Here is a 19,817-nt window from a genome sequence, read left to right as displayed (position 1 = left end):
GATATAACAATATAAAAATAGGCGTAAATGTGATTCAAGAAGGACGATTGACACGGTTTCGTAGCTTTAACGTAATTTTCCAGCACATGATAGGCTAGACATGACGGACAGGATATTTTGGTGGACGAAGGACCCGGGAAAAACCAACCCACTGGAAGCTGCTGGAAAGCCTTCTCGCATACCCACGGTGGCCGAGCCGAGACTCGAACCCACGCTGATAATGCGAAATATCGGTGATCTGTACTGGTGAGCGCCTTAGACCACTCGACCACCAAAGGCTCCAAATAAGGTTGAAATCAGCATGCATGCATATATATATATATATATATATATATATATATATATATATATATATATATATATATATATATATATATATATATATATATATATATATATATATATAAACTGAATTAGATATATAATGTTACGATCTGGTGTCTTAATCTGTTTAATTACTATGAAATATTATAACTGTGTGATATAGAACTGTTAAAGATAAGAATTGATTCGAGTCTTCAAAGTTCGGTATAAATAAGCGAACAGAAAGTGCAAATAAATAAATAAATAAATAAATGGATTAAAAAAACGATACAATTAAACAAGAGACCCTCTAAGGGATTGACATTTTATTATTCAAAACAAAGTTCCAGGAATCCAAGATATTTTTTTTATCTGCCAAGTGTTAAACTCGTTTTTGATATTCTTGAGTGACAACATGATTTTCAAGATGACCACAATGGTGGGCCATATTTACTACAATATCGGCACCATTTTCATTCAGGATTAACTTTACTGGACAATAAGGTTTTTTGGTGCAAAGTCCGTGTCGATAATGATCATCCATTTTAGATATAGCTTCATTCATGAACAACTAGACACCGTAGGAAAACCTAATGTTTATCTGAACATCAATTCAAAAAGACCAGATAAAAAATTTCAAGCTAGCTGTCATGCTGGCCATACTGAAGGTCAGATCGGCAACATCCTAATTCAGGACAATTAAACTCCCTACAATATTTTCTGAAGAAAACTATGTGGATATGAATTTGTATTACGAGTAGTAGCGATAACAAGAGTTTCATGACGGAGGCCGTGACGGACATACTGGATTGCAAGATAGGCGTCAACTTCATTAACGAGAACGTAAGAAAGTTTTCAGAAACCAACGAGAAAAACAACAAAAAAAACCCACATTCACATCACCATATGTTTAAGAGGAACAGCGACGACACAGGTGTCAAGACGTATGCCGTGGCGGCCATAAATAATGTACATTGGCGCCTTTTTAAAACTGAGACGAACATAAGTATTTTCAACCAACCACCCCAAAACAAAGAAAATAAACACATTCATATGACTATTTGCTTATGATGAGTAGCAACAATAACGTTTTCACGAAGGCTGCTTTTCTAATAGGTACTAAAATAAACGATGACGATGCCATATTGGATGTCTGAGCGGAACCATCTTCTTTTAGGATCACCCAGACCTCAAGATGAATGTGTAACATTTCTGGCAATTACCAAAGAAGTAATTTTTAAAACGAGTTGCGATAACAAATTTATTTAACGGACGGACGGGCTGGCGGACGGATGACGGACGGACGGGCTGGCGGACGGATGACGGACAGACGACATACAAAATATCATTGCTTAAGTTCTTCTGGTCTATGACCAGCTGAGCGAGAAACTAAGTATGAAGTTCCTTCCGAAAATCGTACATTTCAGCATGTGGGACTAAGTCTGAAGTCCCTTCCGAAAATCGTACATTTCAGCATGTGGGACTAAGTCCAAGAGATCATATGTCTTGCGAATCGTCAACCCATCTCCAAGATATGTGTGAATCCAGTGATGTTGGGTGAAGGAAAATGAAAATGGCCTCCTTTGCAGGCCAAACACTTTCAACGAGACACATGCCCGTTGTTTTAATTTATAGAAGGTATGAAAATTCTCACAAATTCGTCTCATGTAGGGAAATTTTACTGGATCGAGTGTTGGGAAAAAATATTCAGCCGGCGCGAGATAAACTCCGTTATCATCAGTACTTTTAATGTTTCGCTCTGATTGGTACGATTTGTAAATAAACGTCAAAAAATGGGGTCCAGTACTATCCAGGACATTCCAAAAATGACTGAAGTCCTTAAGTCTGTCCACTACAAGCTTCATAAATGGATGCTTTTTCGCACATGCCATAAATGCATTTATTACTAAATGTTCGAAATTTCCATCCATAATGGGATGTTCATAAGGTTCCTGAGCTAGAATACACGAATATTTTCTTACAATGGGCTCTAAGGAGCGTAAACTCTCCATATCCATGTCGGCATACACACCGCCATATTCATACAGTATGATGTATCTCATTGCGTCAGCACGCCGAATGCTTTCCGGATATCCATAATATATCGGAAGTAAATGCGCGTGGTTGTTCAAGATGAGATCAAGTGCTGTGTCGTCTGTCCAATAAATGTACCTCCATTTTGAATGGTGTATAATCCAGCTTTTCATCCAGTCAGCAACACTGCTTGGAATGTTTCGATCTCTCCAGGTTTGATGAATGATCGGAGGTATTCGTAAGGGACTTGCCTCAGATGGATATTCCTCTTCAGCCTCGATGCCTAAAGGAGGAAAATCATCCACTTCAAGTTTATCAAATCTTGGAATTTCTATTTCATAATCTCGTAAAATGGTGAGACCAATGACAAGGGCTGTAGATAACAGAATCGCACCTATCAAGGTTAGAAACTTCCATCGAACCTGGACGGCTAGGCATCGCCAGCGTTGTATTTCAACCATGTTAGCATTCTGAAAGAGAGAGAAAATTCAAATTTCATACCCTTACAAACTAAAGAAGGTTGTACACACACACACACACACACACACACACACACACACACACACATATATATATATATATATATAGAGAGAGAGAGAGAGAGAGAGAGAGAGAGAGAGAGAGAGTTGTTATTAAAATTGACTGATACAGGCGCCATGTGTGAAATAGGCGGAAACTAGAATACAAAACGAAAAAGTTTAATAAGTCTAAAGATGGATCCAGAAAAGACACTAAATAATAATCTCACAAGGGACTGTTGTAAACAGTGCATTTGGGGGGGGGGGGGGTTCTTCTATTTTATCGCAAGGGGGTTGGGGTTGTTTTGTTTCTTTATTAGCTGAGTATAATGGTATTACGCAATTGCACTATACTTAAACAGAAGATCAGAGCGTCAGGTACAAAAATAAAAATATCCAACTGCGTTTTGTATTGGAATCAACATACTGGTCATGAATTAACAGTATTTCCTATTTTTAAAAAGTCTTTTGTGTGGAAATATTAAACATGGAGAGGGAAATCAAATATTTTTTATGAATAAGAAAAGTGCCGGGTATATTTACATAACCTTGTTCCACACGATTTATTGACGTCCTGAGAATGGAATCAACGCCTCGTTACGTCAATGTCGAATTAGCGCCTGACCCAATAGGGACTAAAAAGTATGTATGTATGTATGTATGTATGTCGTACACCAGCTCAGCCATGGGTACGTACTATCATGTATTTCTAAGTAACAGAAAAAGGAATTTAAAACAAAGAAAAATGCAAAAAGGTTTAAACACCTTACATATAAAGTAATATTTTTAAAATATCCAACATAAGTTTAATGTGATCACCATCCCAGTCAAAAGAGTTACCTCCATCAACTACTTTAAGAAACTAAGGGGGTTTGTCTATTCCATATCCCCGATTCCGCGAGGAGGGAAAGACTGTTGTTAGACAATGTTATTGTAAAGCATAATATTTTGGAGTAAATGAAATTATGCGAATGCAGTGAACTCAGCACGTTAGTGTCAAAAATATTCTCCCAGAACATGTTCTTAATTTATCACAGCAATATTTTTACCGCTCCGGTGGCCTAGTGGTTAGAAAGTCCGCCTCGGATGCGGGAGGTCGTGGATTCGATCCCCGGCCGAGTCATAAAAGACTTATAAAAGAAATGGTACTAACATCTGCCTCGTTTGGCGCTCATCATTAAGAGGTTAGTGTTATGACTGGTTGGCCTGGTGCCAGGATAATGTGACTGGGTGGGACATCATGTCACATGTCTGCGGCATGATGTCCTAGTGCTAGACATCACTATAAACTGCCACAATGCAGACATCGTAGCGATATGACTGAAATTTTTAAAGCTATGTAAAAAATCCAAATCACACACACACGCGCGCGCAAAACAATTTTGGCAAATATAGATTCCAAGTAAAATTCTTCACAAGAAGTCACAATCAATTGGAGATAAGTAAGTGCAACAAAGCTACCAATATAGTTTTGTATGAAAGGTTAATGTAAATTTTGACTTTCTAATATCTTATGAAATAATGTGAAAAGTGTGGGGTGGGGTGGGGTGGGGTGGTGTTAATTCCGTGGCTTGAGTTCTGATTTATATAAATAATTATTTTAAACTATTCGCTCCTACTGAAAGCTTAGCTACACTTCAGCTGTCCAAGTTGTTTTCACTACCGACTGCAATTTGACACCCTCTCCACATTTAATATCGAAATACAGATAATTGATAACTTACACTGTGGAGTGGTCATGTGACTATGTATATGTCTTCGCGAGGGAAGTGTGGGTAATCTATCATCTATTATTAGTACTTCTGAAAGCCATGCATATCTCAGATATAATCAGGTAAATATATTCTTTCTTCTGGATAAAATATTGGGAGATGTTAGTAAGCTAGCTACCAAGTTAGCTATTAATTTTGTATTGTTAGACTACCAACTTGGAAACTCAGGCATCTAAGATTTTTTTCTGCAAAACACACACACACACACACACACACCTTTCAGAAATTCCAATCAAAACGTAAACTATTAGCCGTCGTTAGATTCTAGCCTGAATGTTTGGTCACTTGCTGCTCTGTTCGTCAAAACAAAATTGTATACCGTGTTTTTCATTAATTCTTGCATTGATTTTCTGTTACGAAAAATTAAACAAGTCAATGACCATTTATCATCTATGACATAGTGTGTCGGGGATGCTAGGGGTAGGGAAGAGAGTATTAAGCTACATCTATGACATATTGTGTCGGGGATGTTACCGGTGGGGAATGTAGTATTGGGCTACATCTATGACATATTGTGCTGAGGATGTTAGAGGTGAGGAGGGGAGTAATACGCCACATCTATGACATATTGTGTTGGGGATGTTAGAGGTGGGGAGGGGAGTAATGCGCCACGTCAATGACATATTGTTTTGGCAATCTTGTGTGTAGAGAGGTGTTGTGTGTAGAGAGAGGTTGTGTGTAGAGAGGGTAAGTATTAAGTTACATACAGCAGAAAGTAACAGCTAATAATTAGCTACACTGGAAAACTGTAGGAGTGTATATTCGAACACAAGCTCAGCTATCACGGGAACGAAAAGTCATGAGTGTTAAGGTTATATCCATAGGTCTTTGTCTGGGTCACTTGGCCACAAGATTAATTAGGTTGGTGTTCATTGAAATACAACCTGATCATCTTTTGACAACTGCATTCATCAAATAGTATTGAAAAGCCGCTGTACAATGTAAATATACCGGAATGAAAACTAGATTCTCTGTACAAGAGTATAAAGAAAATAATTAATTAATGGAAACCGACGCTACAGTTGCCAATCAGATTACATTCTTTGCGTTTTATGTTGGCGACGTGTTGGGAAAAAAAATGAATGGGTTTTTGGTTTGACAATGAAAATACTAAATGAATCAAATCCAGTTCTCTGTGTTTCTTTCTTTATTATCTTGTTTTGGGGAGGAGAAAAGAGCAAAGAAAGACATACATGAAGAGGGGTTTTAAACTTAGGGGTGGGATGAGAGTGGAGGATGAAGCGAATGTGACGGACTTGGCCATATGAGAGGTCTCGCTTTAAACTTCAAAGCCCGTTATAAATGACAATTTTGCAAATTTCTATAAATGAACTTGTTTGGATTAAACTCTAATGCATGTATTATTTTTTAAGCGAATTCATAATATTAAAAATTAGGAATATCGTTTTCCGGCCATGATGGTTGAAATAAGCACCTAGAAAGATGGCTTCAAAAAAATGTAAGCGTTAGAACTAACGTAGACATCCACTATAACACGATATGTAAAATTTACTATTAAAGAATTATAACAAGATATATACAATTTACCATTAAAGAATTATAACACAATATGTAAAATTTACCATTAAAGAATTATAACACGATCTGTAAAATTCACTATTAATAAATTATAATATGATGTGTAAAATTCACTATTAATGAATTATAACACGATATATATAAAATTCACTATTTATCAATTATTATACGATTTGTAAAATTCACTATTAATGAATTATAACACGATATGTAAAATTCACTATTAATGAATTATAACACGATATGCAAAATTCACTATTTATCAATTATTATACGATATGTAAAATTCACTATTAATGAATTATAACACGATATGTAAAATTCACTATTAATGAATTATAACACGATATGTAAAATTCACTATTAATGAATTATAATACAATATGTAAAATTCACTATTAATGAATTATAACACGATATGTAAAAGAATTACTTCTGGTTTCTTTATTTTTTTCCAGGCGTCTTTTCCAAGACAAACTATTTCAAAGGCCAGTTTAATTTTCCATAATATGACTCATTTTAATCTAACAAATCTAATAATTATCGTAGCCTTTTCCAAGTGTCAACTGCTATAAAATTCTATGAGATATTTCAAAGCGAGAGCTTGTTTATGACGACAATTTGTGTATAGTGAACATCGATTGACTGCCAATAAATAATGTAATATAGTTTTTTGTTTGGGTGGAGGGTGATGAGAGAAGGAGGTAATAAAACCATTTCCATTCTTCTAAATTCCACAAGTGCAAGTTAAAATAGTGTTTCTTCGTATACGTAATCAGTCACGTGTACATTTCCCAATAGCCAAAGGCGTCTGAAAGCCGTATGAAGGACTGTCAGTCACCTACTAGTGTCGTGATATTATTATTGGGTAGGGGTCCAGGTGGCTGGTTGGTTTAAGGCAGTTACCTTTACAGACACCTTAACATCTCAGCTATGTCCACATGAGTTTGAGTCTCGGATCGCCCATCGTGGATATGTTAGAAAGATTGCCAGTAGCTTCCTGTGAGTAAGTGGTTTTTCCCGGGGTCTTTCTCAACCAAATACATACTGGCCACCAAGTATAAACATAACATGTGCTGGAAAAATGGCGTTAAACCGCCACAAGACCAGACCTACAATTGGGTCATATTGCGTGTTCGCAGCCAATCACCGATCGCTATATGTGACTGTGTGTGTAAGAGATGTAGCTGATTTTAACGGAACTTTTAACATTATTTGTTACATCATGCCGAGGAAATAGTTAAGTGCTTTTTCCAAGAATACACTGAGGCGGCCGGTTTAGGCTGGTCAGGGTGGGTATCGAACACTCGCCTCTTGAATTACGAGTTTCTAATGCTCAAAGGACTGAGTTACTGTGGCTTCCCTGTGGGGGGGGGGGGATAGGGCCACGTCTAATTTTTGGGGTAAGAATTTGTCCATTAAACTTTATATATATATATATATATATATATATATATATATATATATATATATATATATATATATATATATATATATATATATATATATATATAATATAAAGATTATTAGAGTAAGAATCAAGTCCGCCAAACCAAAGAAATGTGAATGTTTCTAAAACAAAAACACAAAACAAAAATAAAACAGAAAATAAAAGAAAATGTCGAGGGCTTATATGTGTTAGTCCAATAAACTCCTAGCGCTGTATGGGGTATCATTCAAATCGTGACACATCATTGTTGAGTTACGAGCATGGACAGGAATAAAAAGACGCTTAATGGGAAAGGAGATATCAAAAGCCACTTCATCGCCTGGAGGAACATATCGATCGTAGGCCAAATTTTATTTACACAGGAAACTCCTATCTGAATGTAGTTATTATGCATGTACTCACTTTTAAACAGCACGATCAATGAATTTGTATTTCAGTTTTTACGTGGTTGGACAAGTCAACACCATACTGCGACGAACTTGTTTGTTACATTATTCTCCATACATCTGAATAGTTTTGTTCGATTTGTACAAATTTATACAGGCAATCCCTCAAAAGCTTGCATTTCTAAATAAACTTTTTAAAATAAGTAATATTAATAACTAATTTCCGTTTTTAGAAGTTTTGGATATAACGTAAATGAATCTCGGTCACATTACCTTTGTATTATATAAATTAAACTTATACTTATTTCAACCGACTACTTGTCTCAGAATAAATTTACATTCCAGGTGTACGATATAGCCTCCAAATATATGTATGAGATTTTCATGCCCCAAATATAGTAATTTGCACTAAAATAACCGGAACAGTGAAGAGTATGCTGTAAGTATCATAATCGTTAGAATGCATAGTTTCTGTTAGTATCGAAACAATAGTAAATGCACAGTATGATGTAAGTATCAAAAAGGTGGAATACACGGTACGATGTAAGTATCAAAACATGAGGATTATACATTATGTTGTAAGTATCAAAACAGGAGTAAATGTACAGTATGATATAAGTATCAAAACAGGAGGAATACACGGCATGCTTAAGTATTAAAACAGGAGGAATATACAGTATGATGTAAGTATCGAAACAGGAGGAATACACAGTATGCTTAAGTTTTAAAACAGAAGGAATATACAGTATGCTGCAAGTATCAAAACAGGAGGAATACACGGTATGCTTAAGTTTTAAAACAGGAGGAATATACAGTATGCTACAAGTATCAAAACAAGAGGAATACACAGTATGCTGTAAGTATTAAAACAGGAGTACATGCACAGTATGCTGTAAGTATCAAAGCAGGTGGAATACACAGTGTGCTGTAAGTATCAAAACAGGACTACATGCACAGTATGATGTAAGTATCAAAACAGGAGTACATGCACAGTATGCTGTAAATATCAAAGCAGGAGGAATACACAGTATGCTGTAAGTATCAAAACAGGAGTATATTCACAGTATGCTGTAAGTATCAAAACAGGAGGAATACACATTATGCTGAAGTATTAAAACAGGAGGAATACACAGTATGCTGTAAGTATCAAAGCAGGAGGAATACACAGTATGCTGTAAGTATCATATTCGCCGTTTAACATAATCTTCAGATCATCACAGGAAACACAAATAATTTCTTTGAGTTGTTTCGTCGCTTCTAACAATAACAACCAAATCAATAAAATGTTCTTAAATCGCAATGACAATAACCCATATAATAAATATGTACTACCCAGCATATACATAGTACAAAATGACAATAACCCATATAATAAATATGTACTACCCAGCATATGCATAGTACAAAATGACAATAACCCATATAATAAATATGTACTACCCAGCATATGCATAGTACAAAATGGCAATACTCCATATAGTATAGACTACCCAAAAGATGTATAGTACACATTGGCAATACTCCATACGGAATAGACTACACAACAGATGTATAGTACACATTGACAATAATCCATACAGAATAGACTATACAACAGATGTATAGTACACACTGACAATAATCCATACAGAATAGACTACCCAAAAGAGGTATAGTACACACTGGCAATACACCATACAGAATAGACTACACAACAGATTTATAGTACACATTGGCAATAATCCTTACAGAATAGACTACACAACAGATGTAAAGTACAAAATGGTAATATTCAAAATAGGATAGACTACCTAACAAGTACAAAATGGTGACGCAATGGCCAGGGTGGAATATAGAAGGGGAGAATAGGACGAGTGAAGTAAAACAAAAATGTACCAAGCAGTCGCAGATAGTCACTAGTACCAAAAACACAATGCACATAATTATATATATTTTTTCTGTTATAAGTGAATGTTAGCATAACAATGAAATTATATCTCGTCTCTTGTTGGTATCGTACGAAAACGATGTTAAAAGTTAAAGAGAGTTTTCATGTTCTATTCCTTCATCTGGTCATTGCATGTCTTCATCAGATCAAAAATCTGTCATATAGAAAAACTTACAGTTTTGAAAGGTCTGTAAAACTTAGCTTTTGAACAGTATGGATTTCTAATTAATGACATTATAATTACAATGACAGCTGATGAACAATATGGACATTTAATTAATTATTGACATTATAATTACCATGACAGCTGTTGAATAATACGGATATTTAATTATTGACATTATAATTACCATGACATCTGTTTAATAGTACGGATATTTAAAAAATAATACTAACATTATAATTACCATGACAGCTGTTGAACAGAATGGATATTTTAATTAATGACTAACGATATAATTACCATGACAGCTGTTGAACATTACGGATATTTTTATTTAATTATTGACTTATAATTACCACGACAGCTGTTGAACAGTATGTATATTTTTAATTAATTATTGACATTATAATTACAATGACAGCTGTTGAACAGGATGGATATTTAATTAATTATTGACATTATAATTATCATGACAGTTGTTGAATAGTACGGACAGTCAATTAAGTATTGACATTATAATTACCAAGAGATCAGATATAGTTTTTTCTCGGTAAGCAATACGAATCGAATGTTGAAATATCCGAAGAATTGGATACAGAGTGTGTGTGTGTGTGTGTGTGTGTGTGTGTGTGTGTGTTTTACGGCACAGGAGTACTTTTAAAGTAAGTCATATTGTGATGAGGCGAGTAGATGATACGGTGATGAGAATCACACTCGCACCTTTCAGGTCAAGAGTCAAAAGCTTTAACCACCGAGCCAATGGGGCAATACGGTGGAAACACAAGTTTCCGATTTGTTCAGGCATGCATCGTCTGCTCCACTAACAAAATAATGTTGATCTAACTGAAATATATAATTCCACTGAGAGATAATTTATAACTGTATTAACTTTTTAGAAGATAAACTTCGAACAGTTATCTGCAATTTTGAGGATAATTCTATCAAAGAAACAGTTAAAATCATGCTGATAAAAACATCATATATAAATTTCATTTACACATATCATTAGTTAAGTCTATTCTTAAGACATTTGATTGGTCAAATTTAAGTCCAACCAAAATTTCAGCCAATCAGGTTCCTGGATTCTACATAGAAGTTCAAGTCTTGGCTTAAGTTATGTTGATGGAATCCTGGCCATGTTAAATAACCAGTTTGATTTTAATGTTGCAGTCAGTCTTGGATAATGAAGTAGTCACTTTTCTTGTAGTTTGCAGCCAATCGAATGAAGCCAGTCCTATTAAGTTCTAGCGCTGTTGACTGGGAGCAAAACATTGGACAGAGCGAATTATTTTCATTTCCGCAAAAATAGTTTCTACGTGTACCACTTGAAATCACACTTGACCAGTTTAGGAGTTGAAACTGATTGCAGTTACGCTTTTCATATACACATTTCCTTGTTCTGTAAGAAATCCTCCTGACAAATACATGCTGTATAAGAAATCGGCAAACATATGACCTTAGAAGGGAAGATACCTATGTTTCATGCTTTGTTATGTCAGTTGCCAAAAATTAAACTTCTTATCTTTAGTTTCAAAGTTCAATTTTAAATCCTCCAAGAATATTTTATTTTATTTTACCAAATGTAGATTCCTAATGACCCAGTCAACCATTTTATTATCAATCGGTCGATATATCTTGTATATAGTTTTGATGTACTTTGTACTTATGTACCAGTGATATCCTTTGTAATAAACAGACACGCAGATGTGCCCTGTCAGACATGCAGATGTAACCCGTCCGGCTTGCAATGAACCCCGTTACCCTTAATGTGCACTAGACTGCCGTGATCAAGAAATTCACGTTTTACGTTTATTTTTGAAAGATTTATTCTTTTAATCTTCGGTTGTTTTGAAATTCTTTATGTTAACATTTGACAGAACTTAACTTTTAATGGACACAATGTAACAGCATTATACAGACGTGCCATGAAACCCCCGCATACACATGCATGCACACATGTAACAGTTCTAAATAATATTTATAGTGTACCTGTTTGTATATATATATATATATATATATATATATATATATATATATATATATATATATATATAGCCTATGTACCTAATGTTTTCACCTGTTTTTTTGTATTTTTTATTGTAGACAGTAAGAAAAAACTGTTTAAGAGTTTTTGTTTTAACTGTTATCGTAATGTACTAACAAGAAATGCCGACTATTGCTATGTTGTAACTGTTATCGTAATGTACTAACATGAAATACCGATTATTGCTATGTTTTAGCTGTTATCGTAATGTACTAACAAGAAATGCAGACTATTGCTATGTTGTAACTGTTATCGTAATGTACTAACAAGAAATACCGATTATTACTATGTGCCGATGTTAAATAAGTTCCATCTTTCTTTTTTATTTTAATTGTGAAAATCGGAAAATGAGGTACATAATTTGGTTGTGCATCTGACTCGTAATCCAAGGTTTGTGGCTTAAAAACCCGCCCAGTCCAGCCAGGATCGGCTACCCTGGTATCTTTCTGGGAAAAACATTAGCTCTCACTAGCATTTAACCACAATCAAATCACTTTCAAAATGGCGGGGTGGGGGTAGGGACAACGTTAACTGCATTAACCATCCGTGTCCTGAAGTTTAGAACTGTCAGTGCTATTAGGACATAGCAAATGCGTTTAGGTTACTTACGTTGAGCAAAGAGTATTTTACAAGCTGCTCTGTATCAGTGTTTGACAACAGCTAGAACCTTCTTAAGTTAGTAAATAGGTCTTACCTGGTTACCAAGTCACAGCATCACGTACGAAGTTGAATCTATAATACAGACAACCTCTTGGTAAGGCAAATAGGACTGCAAACTCATCCTTCAGTGTCCATTTAAATGTATTCTGCTCTCTTAATGCCAAAAAGTGGCAGGAATCAGCAGTGTATCATTCAGTTAGGTCCCTACATCTTAACATCACGTCACATTCCAATCTGAACAAGAAAGGCCAAGTTTGATATCATATCCGGATTAAAACCGACAGAGCGTGTTTAACAACGCATGGCTGCCCGATCGATATATGCTGTCTTGCTGTCATGTGAGTGTATCAGAGGCCACTTTTATCTAGCTGCCTTGTGTGGGATTATGGTATGCAAATACTTCGCAGTCTTCTCCGATTTAAACCGTGATGTCTTGAGAATTTGTTATAAGCCTAGTAAATGGAAACTTTTCGCCATGCAATTATGTACATGCAAAATATAGGAAATAATAACATGACACCGTGAGAGAGAGAGACTCTAGCTATGCGCGCGTGTCTAGAAAGTCTAGCAAAAAAGTAAGAAGAAAAAATATATGAGAATAGTGTGATGACTGCTGATTCCAAACCAGGTTTGAAGATTACTGGAAAAATCTGCGCTTGAAATAAGGAAGTAACAGATAAAGATAACTGGTTGAAACAAAAATATATCAGCTTAATTTGTAAAATATTTCAGATTTAACCTTCAAATAAATGATATATTTGATGGTTACAACACAGAGACGGAGCATTTTTTTTATTAAATATAACAAAAGAACAAAACAATTGACAAAATATACAAAAAAGCTGAAACGTTTCCGCATACAAACTAAGACATGATTCACTATGACACACAATCACAAATCATTGATAATAATGCAACCGTTTAATGAAATGCAGACATTGATATTTACAATTTTTAATCACATTTGGAAACAAACGTTTATTATAACTATGAATAAGACAACCCAGAGAACTCAGAAAAGTCCATCATAAATGTGAAAAAGACAACCCAGAGAACTCAGATAAGTCCCTCATAAAATATGAAAAATACAACTCAATCAGCATAGAAAAGTCCAGTATAAATACAGAAATGAAAACTCAGAGAACATAGAAAAGTCCAACATAAATATGATGACGACATAGAAAAGGAAATCGAGACTTACAAGAATGAACACATGCAATACAGAACATAGAAAAGGAAATTTAGTCTTACAAAAATGAACATATGTAACACAGAACATAGCAAAAGAAATAGAGACTTCCAAGAATGAACATATGCAACACAGAACATAGAAAAGGAAATCGAGACTTACAAGAATGAACATATGCAACACAGAACATAGAAAAGGAAATCGAATTTTACAAGATAAAACATATGCAACACAGAACATAGAAAAGGAAATCGAGACATATAAGAATGAACATATGCAACACAGAGCATGGAAAAGGAAATCGAGACTTACAAGAATGAACATATGCAACACAGAACATAGAAAAGGAAATTGAATTTTACAAGATAAAACATATGCAACACAGAACATAGAAAAGGAAATCGAGACATATAAGAATGAACATATGCAGCACAGAACATAGAAATGGAAATCGAGACTTACAAGAATGAACATCTGCAACACAGAACATAGAAAAGGAAATCGAGACTTACAAGAATGAACATATGCAACACAGAACATAGAAAAGGAAATCGAGACTTACAAGACTGACAATATGCAACACAGAATATAGAAAAGGAAATCGAGACTTACAAAAATGAACATATGCAACATAGAACACAGAAAAGGAAATCGAGACGAATAAGAATGAAAATATGCAACATAGAACATAGAAAAGGAAATCGAGACGAATAAGAATGAACATATCAACACAGAACATAGAAAAGGAAATCGAGACGAATAAGAATGAACATATGCAACACAGAACATAGAAAAGGAAATCGAGACGAATAAGAATGAACATATGCAACACAGAACATAGAAAAGGAAATCAAGACGAATAAGAATGAACATATGCAACACAGAACATAGAAAAGGAAATCAAGACGAATAAGAATGAACATATGCAACACAGAACATAGAAAAGGAAATTTTGACGAATAAGAATGAACATATGCAACACAGAACATAGAAAAGGAAATCGAGACATAAGAATGAACATATGCAACACAGAACATAGAAAAGGAAATCGAGTTTTACAAGAATGAACATATGCAACACAGAACATAGAAAAGGAAATCGAGACTTACAAGACTGAAAATATGCAATACAGATATATATAGAAGATAAAGAGGTTTGATCTTGTTTGGTGCTCCCAGACAGAAATAAAGAAGCTTGGGAGATTTGGTTTAGTTTTGTTTTTAAGACACGGTAGGTCATTCTCGTGTCATTTTTTCCCCAAGGTACTCTGAGTAAAGGGTTTCGCTAAGGACACACCACGGTAGCTGACCCAGGGTGATCCAGTGTTTGGATTCGAATCTCTCTCTCTCTCTCTCTCTCTCTCTCTCGCAAGACTGTTCCGATAACCACTTAGCCACTTCGGTTCTCTCTATTAAGGAATAATACTGTAAAACTTTCAAGAGAAATATAAATAAAGGTACAAAACACTAGAGAGTAAGTTTGTTACGGTTTATTCTTTAGCTGAGGAATGAAAATTTGTAACAATGAAATCATGGAGTTCAGATTTAAAAGCGCGCAAGCATCTGATATTCTCCTGTTGTGCGAATTCAGTTTAATGATACAATAAACCGGTATGTTGCGTACATTTTTAGTAGTGCAAAGTTTATAAAATGATCCGTGTGACAATATTGTCATTTGCTTGGTACAATATAATGTACATAACCCGTCCCACGTTTTGTCAACGTCACATCCTCTTCTCTCCACTATCTATACCACGCACACTACGCGCTGAGGCTGAGAGTCACACTGATAACGAGTACATTAGGCCTTTGTATACATGATCCCTTCGCTCCCACCAAATGTCTCTGTGGAAAATTTTCATGTCCAGAGCGGATTCCTAAACCTATGTCTAAGCGGACACTTTATCAATGGATATGTCCGAGTCGACACCCAATCCAATCCTGCTACATGCCCCCTTGCCTTTTCAAAGAAACGCTCCATAATCCCCTTTCCATACCGTTGATTCCATTAAGTACGACCACCAGATGACCTCCACACTTCAGTCTATTTGGTCTTGCAAAAGACTGATTTTGGCCCCCACATTAGTGTAAAGTAAAATGTTTGTCAGAATATTGTGTTATGTTTATGCCATATCCTATATATATATATATATATATATATATATATATATATATATATATATATATATATATATATATATATATATATATCAACTGCAACATAAGTACACTTGATATAATGAAACAGTGCGAAATTAACAGTTTATTTAGTTCTTAAATAGGCGGCTGTTCCATAACAAAGTTAATTTTTACCTGATTCCACATCTTCGAAATTGTCACTTATTTCACGTCTTCAATGTCCTCAAAAACTAGCAGCGCAGACGAAAGGACATTACAGTTTTTAACAGAAGATACATTTTGTAACCATCTAACGCATATGCTGATTTGATACGTGTTCTTGCTTCTCCTGTGTATCGGGGCAAACGTAAGTGTCCTTTTACAAGTTCAAGGTTAGTCAGCAGCTGACAGGAAGAAAATTTAGTTTCAGCAGGGTCTAATGCACTAAACAAATTCTGTCGGCAATTGTTAGCAGTATTTATTTTCCGTCTACTTATGTCGGGGACATTACATACCTTTCTACCAGTGTGTGTGTGTGTGTGTAGGAGTTGGGGGGGGGGACTCGCACTATATATAAGAAATTATTTTACGTTTAATCATTTAAACAATGAAAATACTTGTTATTATGACAAATAGACATTACAATACAGCACATCGCACATAAAAGACTGCAACATAAATACCATTGCAGGAGGAAGGGAGGGCGGAAAGTAGGAGAGGGGGAACTCATGGGATGCTGTTGAAATAGAGAAAACGCCGTATATCTTTATACTCATAATGGATCAACTTAAATTTCATAGACATTAAATGTTGAAGTAAATAAACTGATACAAATTTAAGAAAGTTGTGGAAATATACTTATCAAATACGGCAATAATTTACATCAAAAGCACAATCTAGCACCAGCTGATGATTACATTGACCAAAGAACATGAGGTAACTTTAGGGATAAATGCCATGTAATCATGTAAAAATGATGACGCAATGGTACAAAATTGTGTCGAGATATCGTAGTGCATTTTGTTGGGGTCAGCGTCACACGGTAAAATTAAGATTGATTGGCTATGATCGCTATAGCATGGCAATTTGTAATAATTAATCTGTATTAAACTGTTCTGTTTGGGGCATGAACTGAGTTTTTATTAAGACCAGTTTGTTTAACAGTTAGAACAGACATGGGCGCATTGTTAACTCGGGGTCATAGCGGTAAAGTGTCCAAAGTGACCTGAACCAGGAGGGAGTATTTTAGGAAGTTGTGGCCCATTGGAAACAGATGTCATAAAATGATGTTTTGCAGAATAGTTATTAATAAAGGCGAACTGGGAAGAATTTTCTGACTTCTACGGGACTGATCAGAATTTTTGCGGATAAAGTTGTATCCTGATTGGCTAATCTAAACGAGGAAGTGTGTTTCCAGACGGAATTCTGGGGTTTTAAAAACAGTCCTCATATAGAATGAAGCAGTCCAAGTTTTTTCTGCCGATCAGTAAAGAGTACTCTTTGTGTTAAATGAATCGTCTTAAGGACGCGTGTAGGAAAGTGAGGGACACGGATGGAGAGAGACTATACTTCATAGGGAGGTGCGAATCTCGAAATAAGCACAAAGGGAACCAAGATAGCTCTGTACGGACTGCATTGTGGAAAGAATGCGCAGACTGCAACCAAGATGTTGATGACCCGAAAATGCTAGAAAAGAAAGGGAGAGAGAAGGAAAGATAATGAAACGTAGACCGATTATCAGCAGTGATTCGGGAAAGAGCTGAAACACCAGCTGATGCTGTCATGCCGGTAATCTGAGTTCGACCAGTCACAAAAATCATATGATGAAATTTGTTCTATCAGTAATAAAACGGCTAAATTAATTTCTTTTAATTTTATATCTCTCTTTCTGAGAGAAAGCGAATCATTCACATGTAAAAAATATTTTGTTTATATAATTGATTAAAGTGTTGTATTTTACATGGGAGGCGTGTTATTCTATTATACATCTCTGTTATTGCATACATTAATTTGATATTTTATGTTTATTAATTACTCGATCCTGGCAATAACACCGTGGCCGATTATCTCCTAGATAAAGATAGCCAAAAAACATTACGGAGTATGAAATATCTGACACATATCAACCACTCCACCACAGATTACTTCATGACGTCAATAAAATAATGGAGGAATGAGGGGACAGGTACAAATACATCTTTTTAATTAATGTACCAACTGTTTTAGTTCGAAATTGCTTCCTTTCATTCTAGGCAACCATGTAATATAACATAAGAAAGGATGCAAAAAAGGATTATTCCAAAACGTGGCTGACAGGAAGGAAATTAAGGTGTAGCATGGTCTAATCTACCAGAACATATCACATTACATGGTTAACCATCAGATACGATTTGACAATATACTAGACGTAATATCATATATCAGTATGCCGACAGGAAAACGTATTGGTATTTCACTGATGTGGGCATACTGGTAGGGCTATTTATCCAGCTGGCATACCTATGTAAAATAATTTGCTTAGTATATGCTTGAATCGTATTAGGTGTGACGAAATGTGACATATAGATAGGTATAACAAAATGTGACATATAGATATAAGTAACAAAACGTGACATTTGGATAGGTGTAGCACAATGTGACATATTTATAGGTGTAACAAAATGTTACATTAGGATAGGTGTAGCAAAATGTTACATTAGGATAGGTGTAACAAAATGTGACATATATATAGGTATAGCAAAATGTGACATATAGATATGTGTAGAAAAATGTGACATATAGATAGGTGTAGCAAAATGTGACATATACATAGGTGTAACAAAATGTGAAATACACATAGGTATAACAAAATGTGACATATACATAGGTGTAACAAAATGTGACATATAGATAGGTGTAACAAAATGTAACATTCGGAAAGATGTGAATCTGCCAAACCTAAATTTTCTTCCTGTTGGCCGCTTTCAGAGATATTTATTTTATATCATGTGTGTGTGCGCGCGCGTGTGTGTGTGTGTGTGTGTGTGTGTGTGTGTAGGAGGTGGAGTTGGATGGATGAGGTCTTGCACTAAAAAAAAAACATTAGGGACCAACAATTGAATAGAGAGAAGGGTGACCCGAGATTTCTTTCTAAATAGTGAAATAATTATGGTGTGTATCCTGTTATTAACAAAAGATGAATTTTAAATTACTAGACATTAAATATAACATTAAAAAAGCTTAATCTAAGGTCAAGAAAGTCGTGAAAATAAATAAATATTAAATACGGCAATGATTTCTCCAAAACCAAAATATAGCACCACTTGATGATTATATTAAATTATTAACAACCTAAAGTATACTGTAAGAGTGCTTAACCGATACACGGCTTTGAATACCGACGTTTTGAAGATTTGCTTTTAGTTCTTTATTAATAGCAACGTCCGGCTATGACTGATCTAGAAAAATGTCTGCAAGGCTTTTATTTGATTATTTCTAATTAAGAAATGCATCACTTGTTATTTTATGGCGATTCTAGTGGGATTCTGGCACGCTAGTTAGTCCTAAATATAAATATATGTTAACGTCTTAAGTTAAAACGAAAATAGGTGTAAGAGGTACACAACGTCCTTAACGTAACCATAAACATTATTTAAACAATGTTTGCAAAACGAAAAGCCAACATTATACATATTTTCAATGATTGTATGTATTTTGTTTGCAAATGCAACGTTGG

The 19,817-nt window shown here is 35.0% G+C and overlaps 1 protein-coding gene across 2 annotated transcripts; it reads right to left on the bottom strand.

Moving 5' to 3' along the window:
• Positions 1-614: 614 nt before the first annotated feature.
• Positions 615-16,450, bottom strand: LOC149798111 (uncharacterized). 2 transcript variants are annotated; one of them, XM_089963199.1, is made up of 2 exons: positions 16,298-16,450; positions 615-2,807 (listed from the first exon to the last, which is right to left on the bottom strand). In XM_089963199.1, exons 1-2 carry the CDS (start codon positions 16,307-16,309, stop codon positions 1,740-1,742), a joined length of 1,080 nt encoding a protein of 359 aa, XP_089819325.1. In that variant the 5' UTR covers positions 16,310-16,450; the 3' UTR covers positions 615-1,739. The 2 variants fall into 2 exon arrangements, with proteins under 2 accessions (XP_089819325.1, XP_089819326.1); XM_089963200.1 differs by lacking the exon at positions 16,298-16,450 and adding an exon at positions 12,831-13,118.
• Positions 16,451-19,817: the final 3,367 nt, after the last annotated feature.

The sequence above is a fragment of the Sinohyriopsis cumingii genome, chromosome 6, assembly GCF_028554795.1.
Source record: "Sinohyriopsis cumingii isolate HCF-2022 chromosome 6, ASM2855479v2, whole genome shotgun sequence".
Classification (NCBI taxonomy): domain Eukaryota; kingdom Metazoa; phylum Mollusca; class Bivalvia; order Unionida; family Unionidae; genus Sinohyriopsis; species Sinohyriopsis cumingii.
Note: the sequence above shows the minus strand (reverse complement) of the source record. Positions and strands in the feature narration are given on the sequence as shown.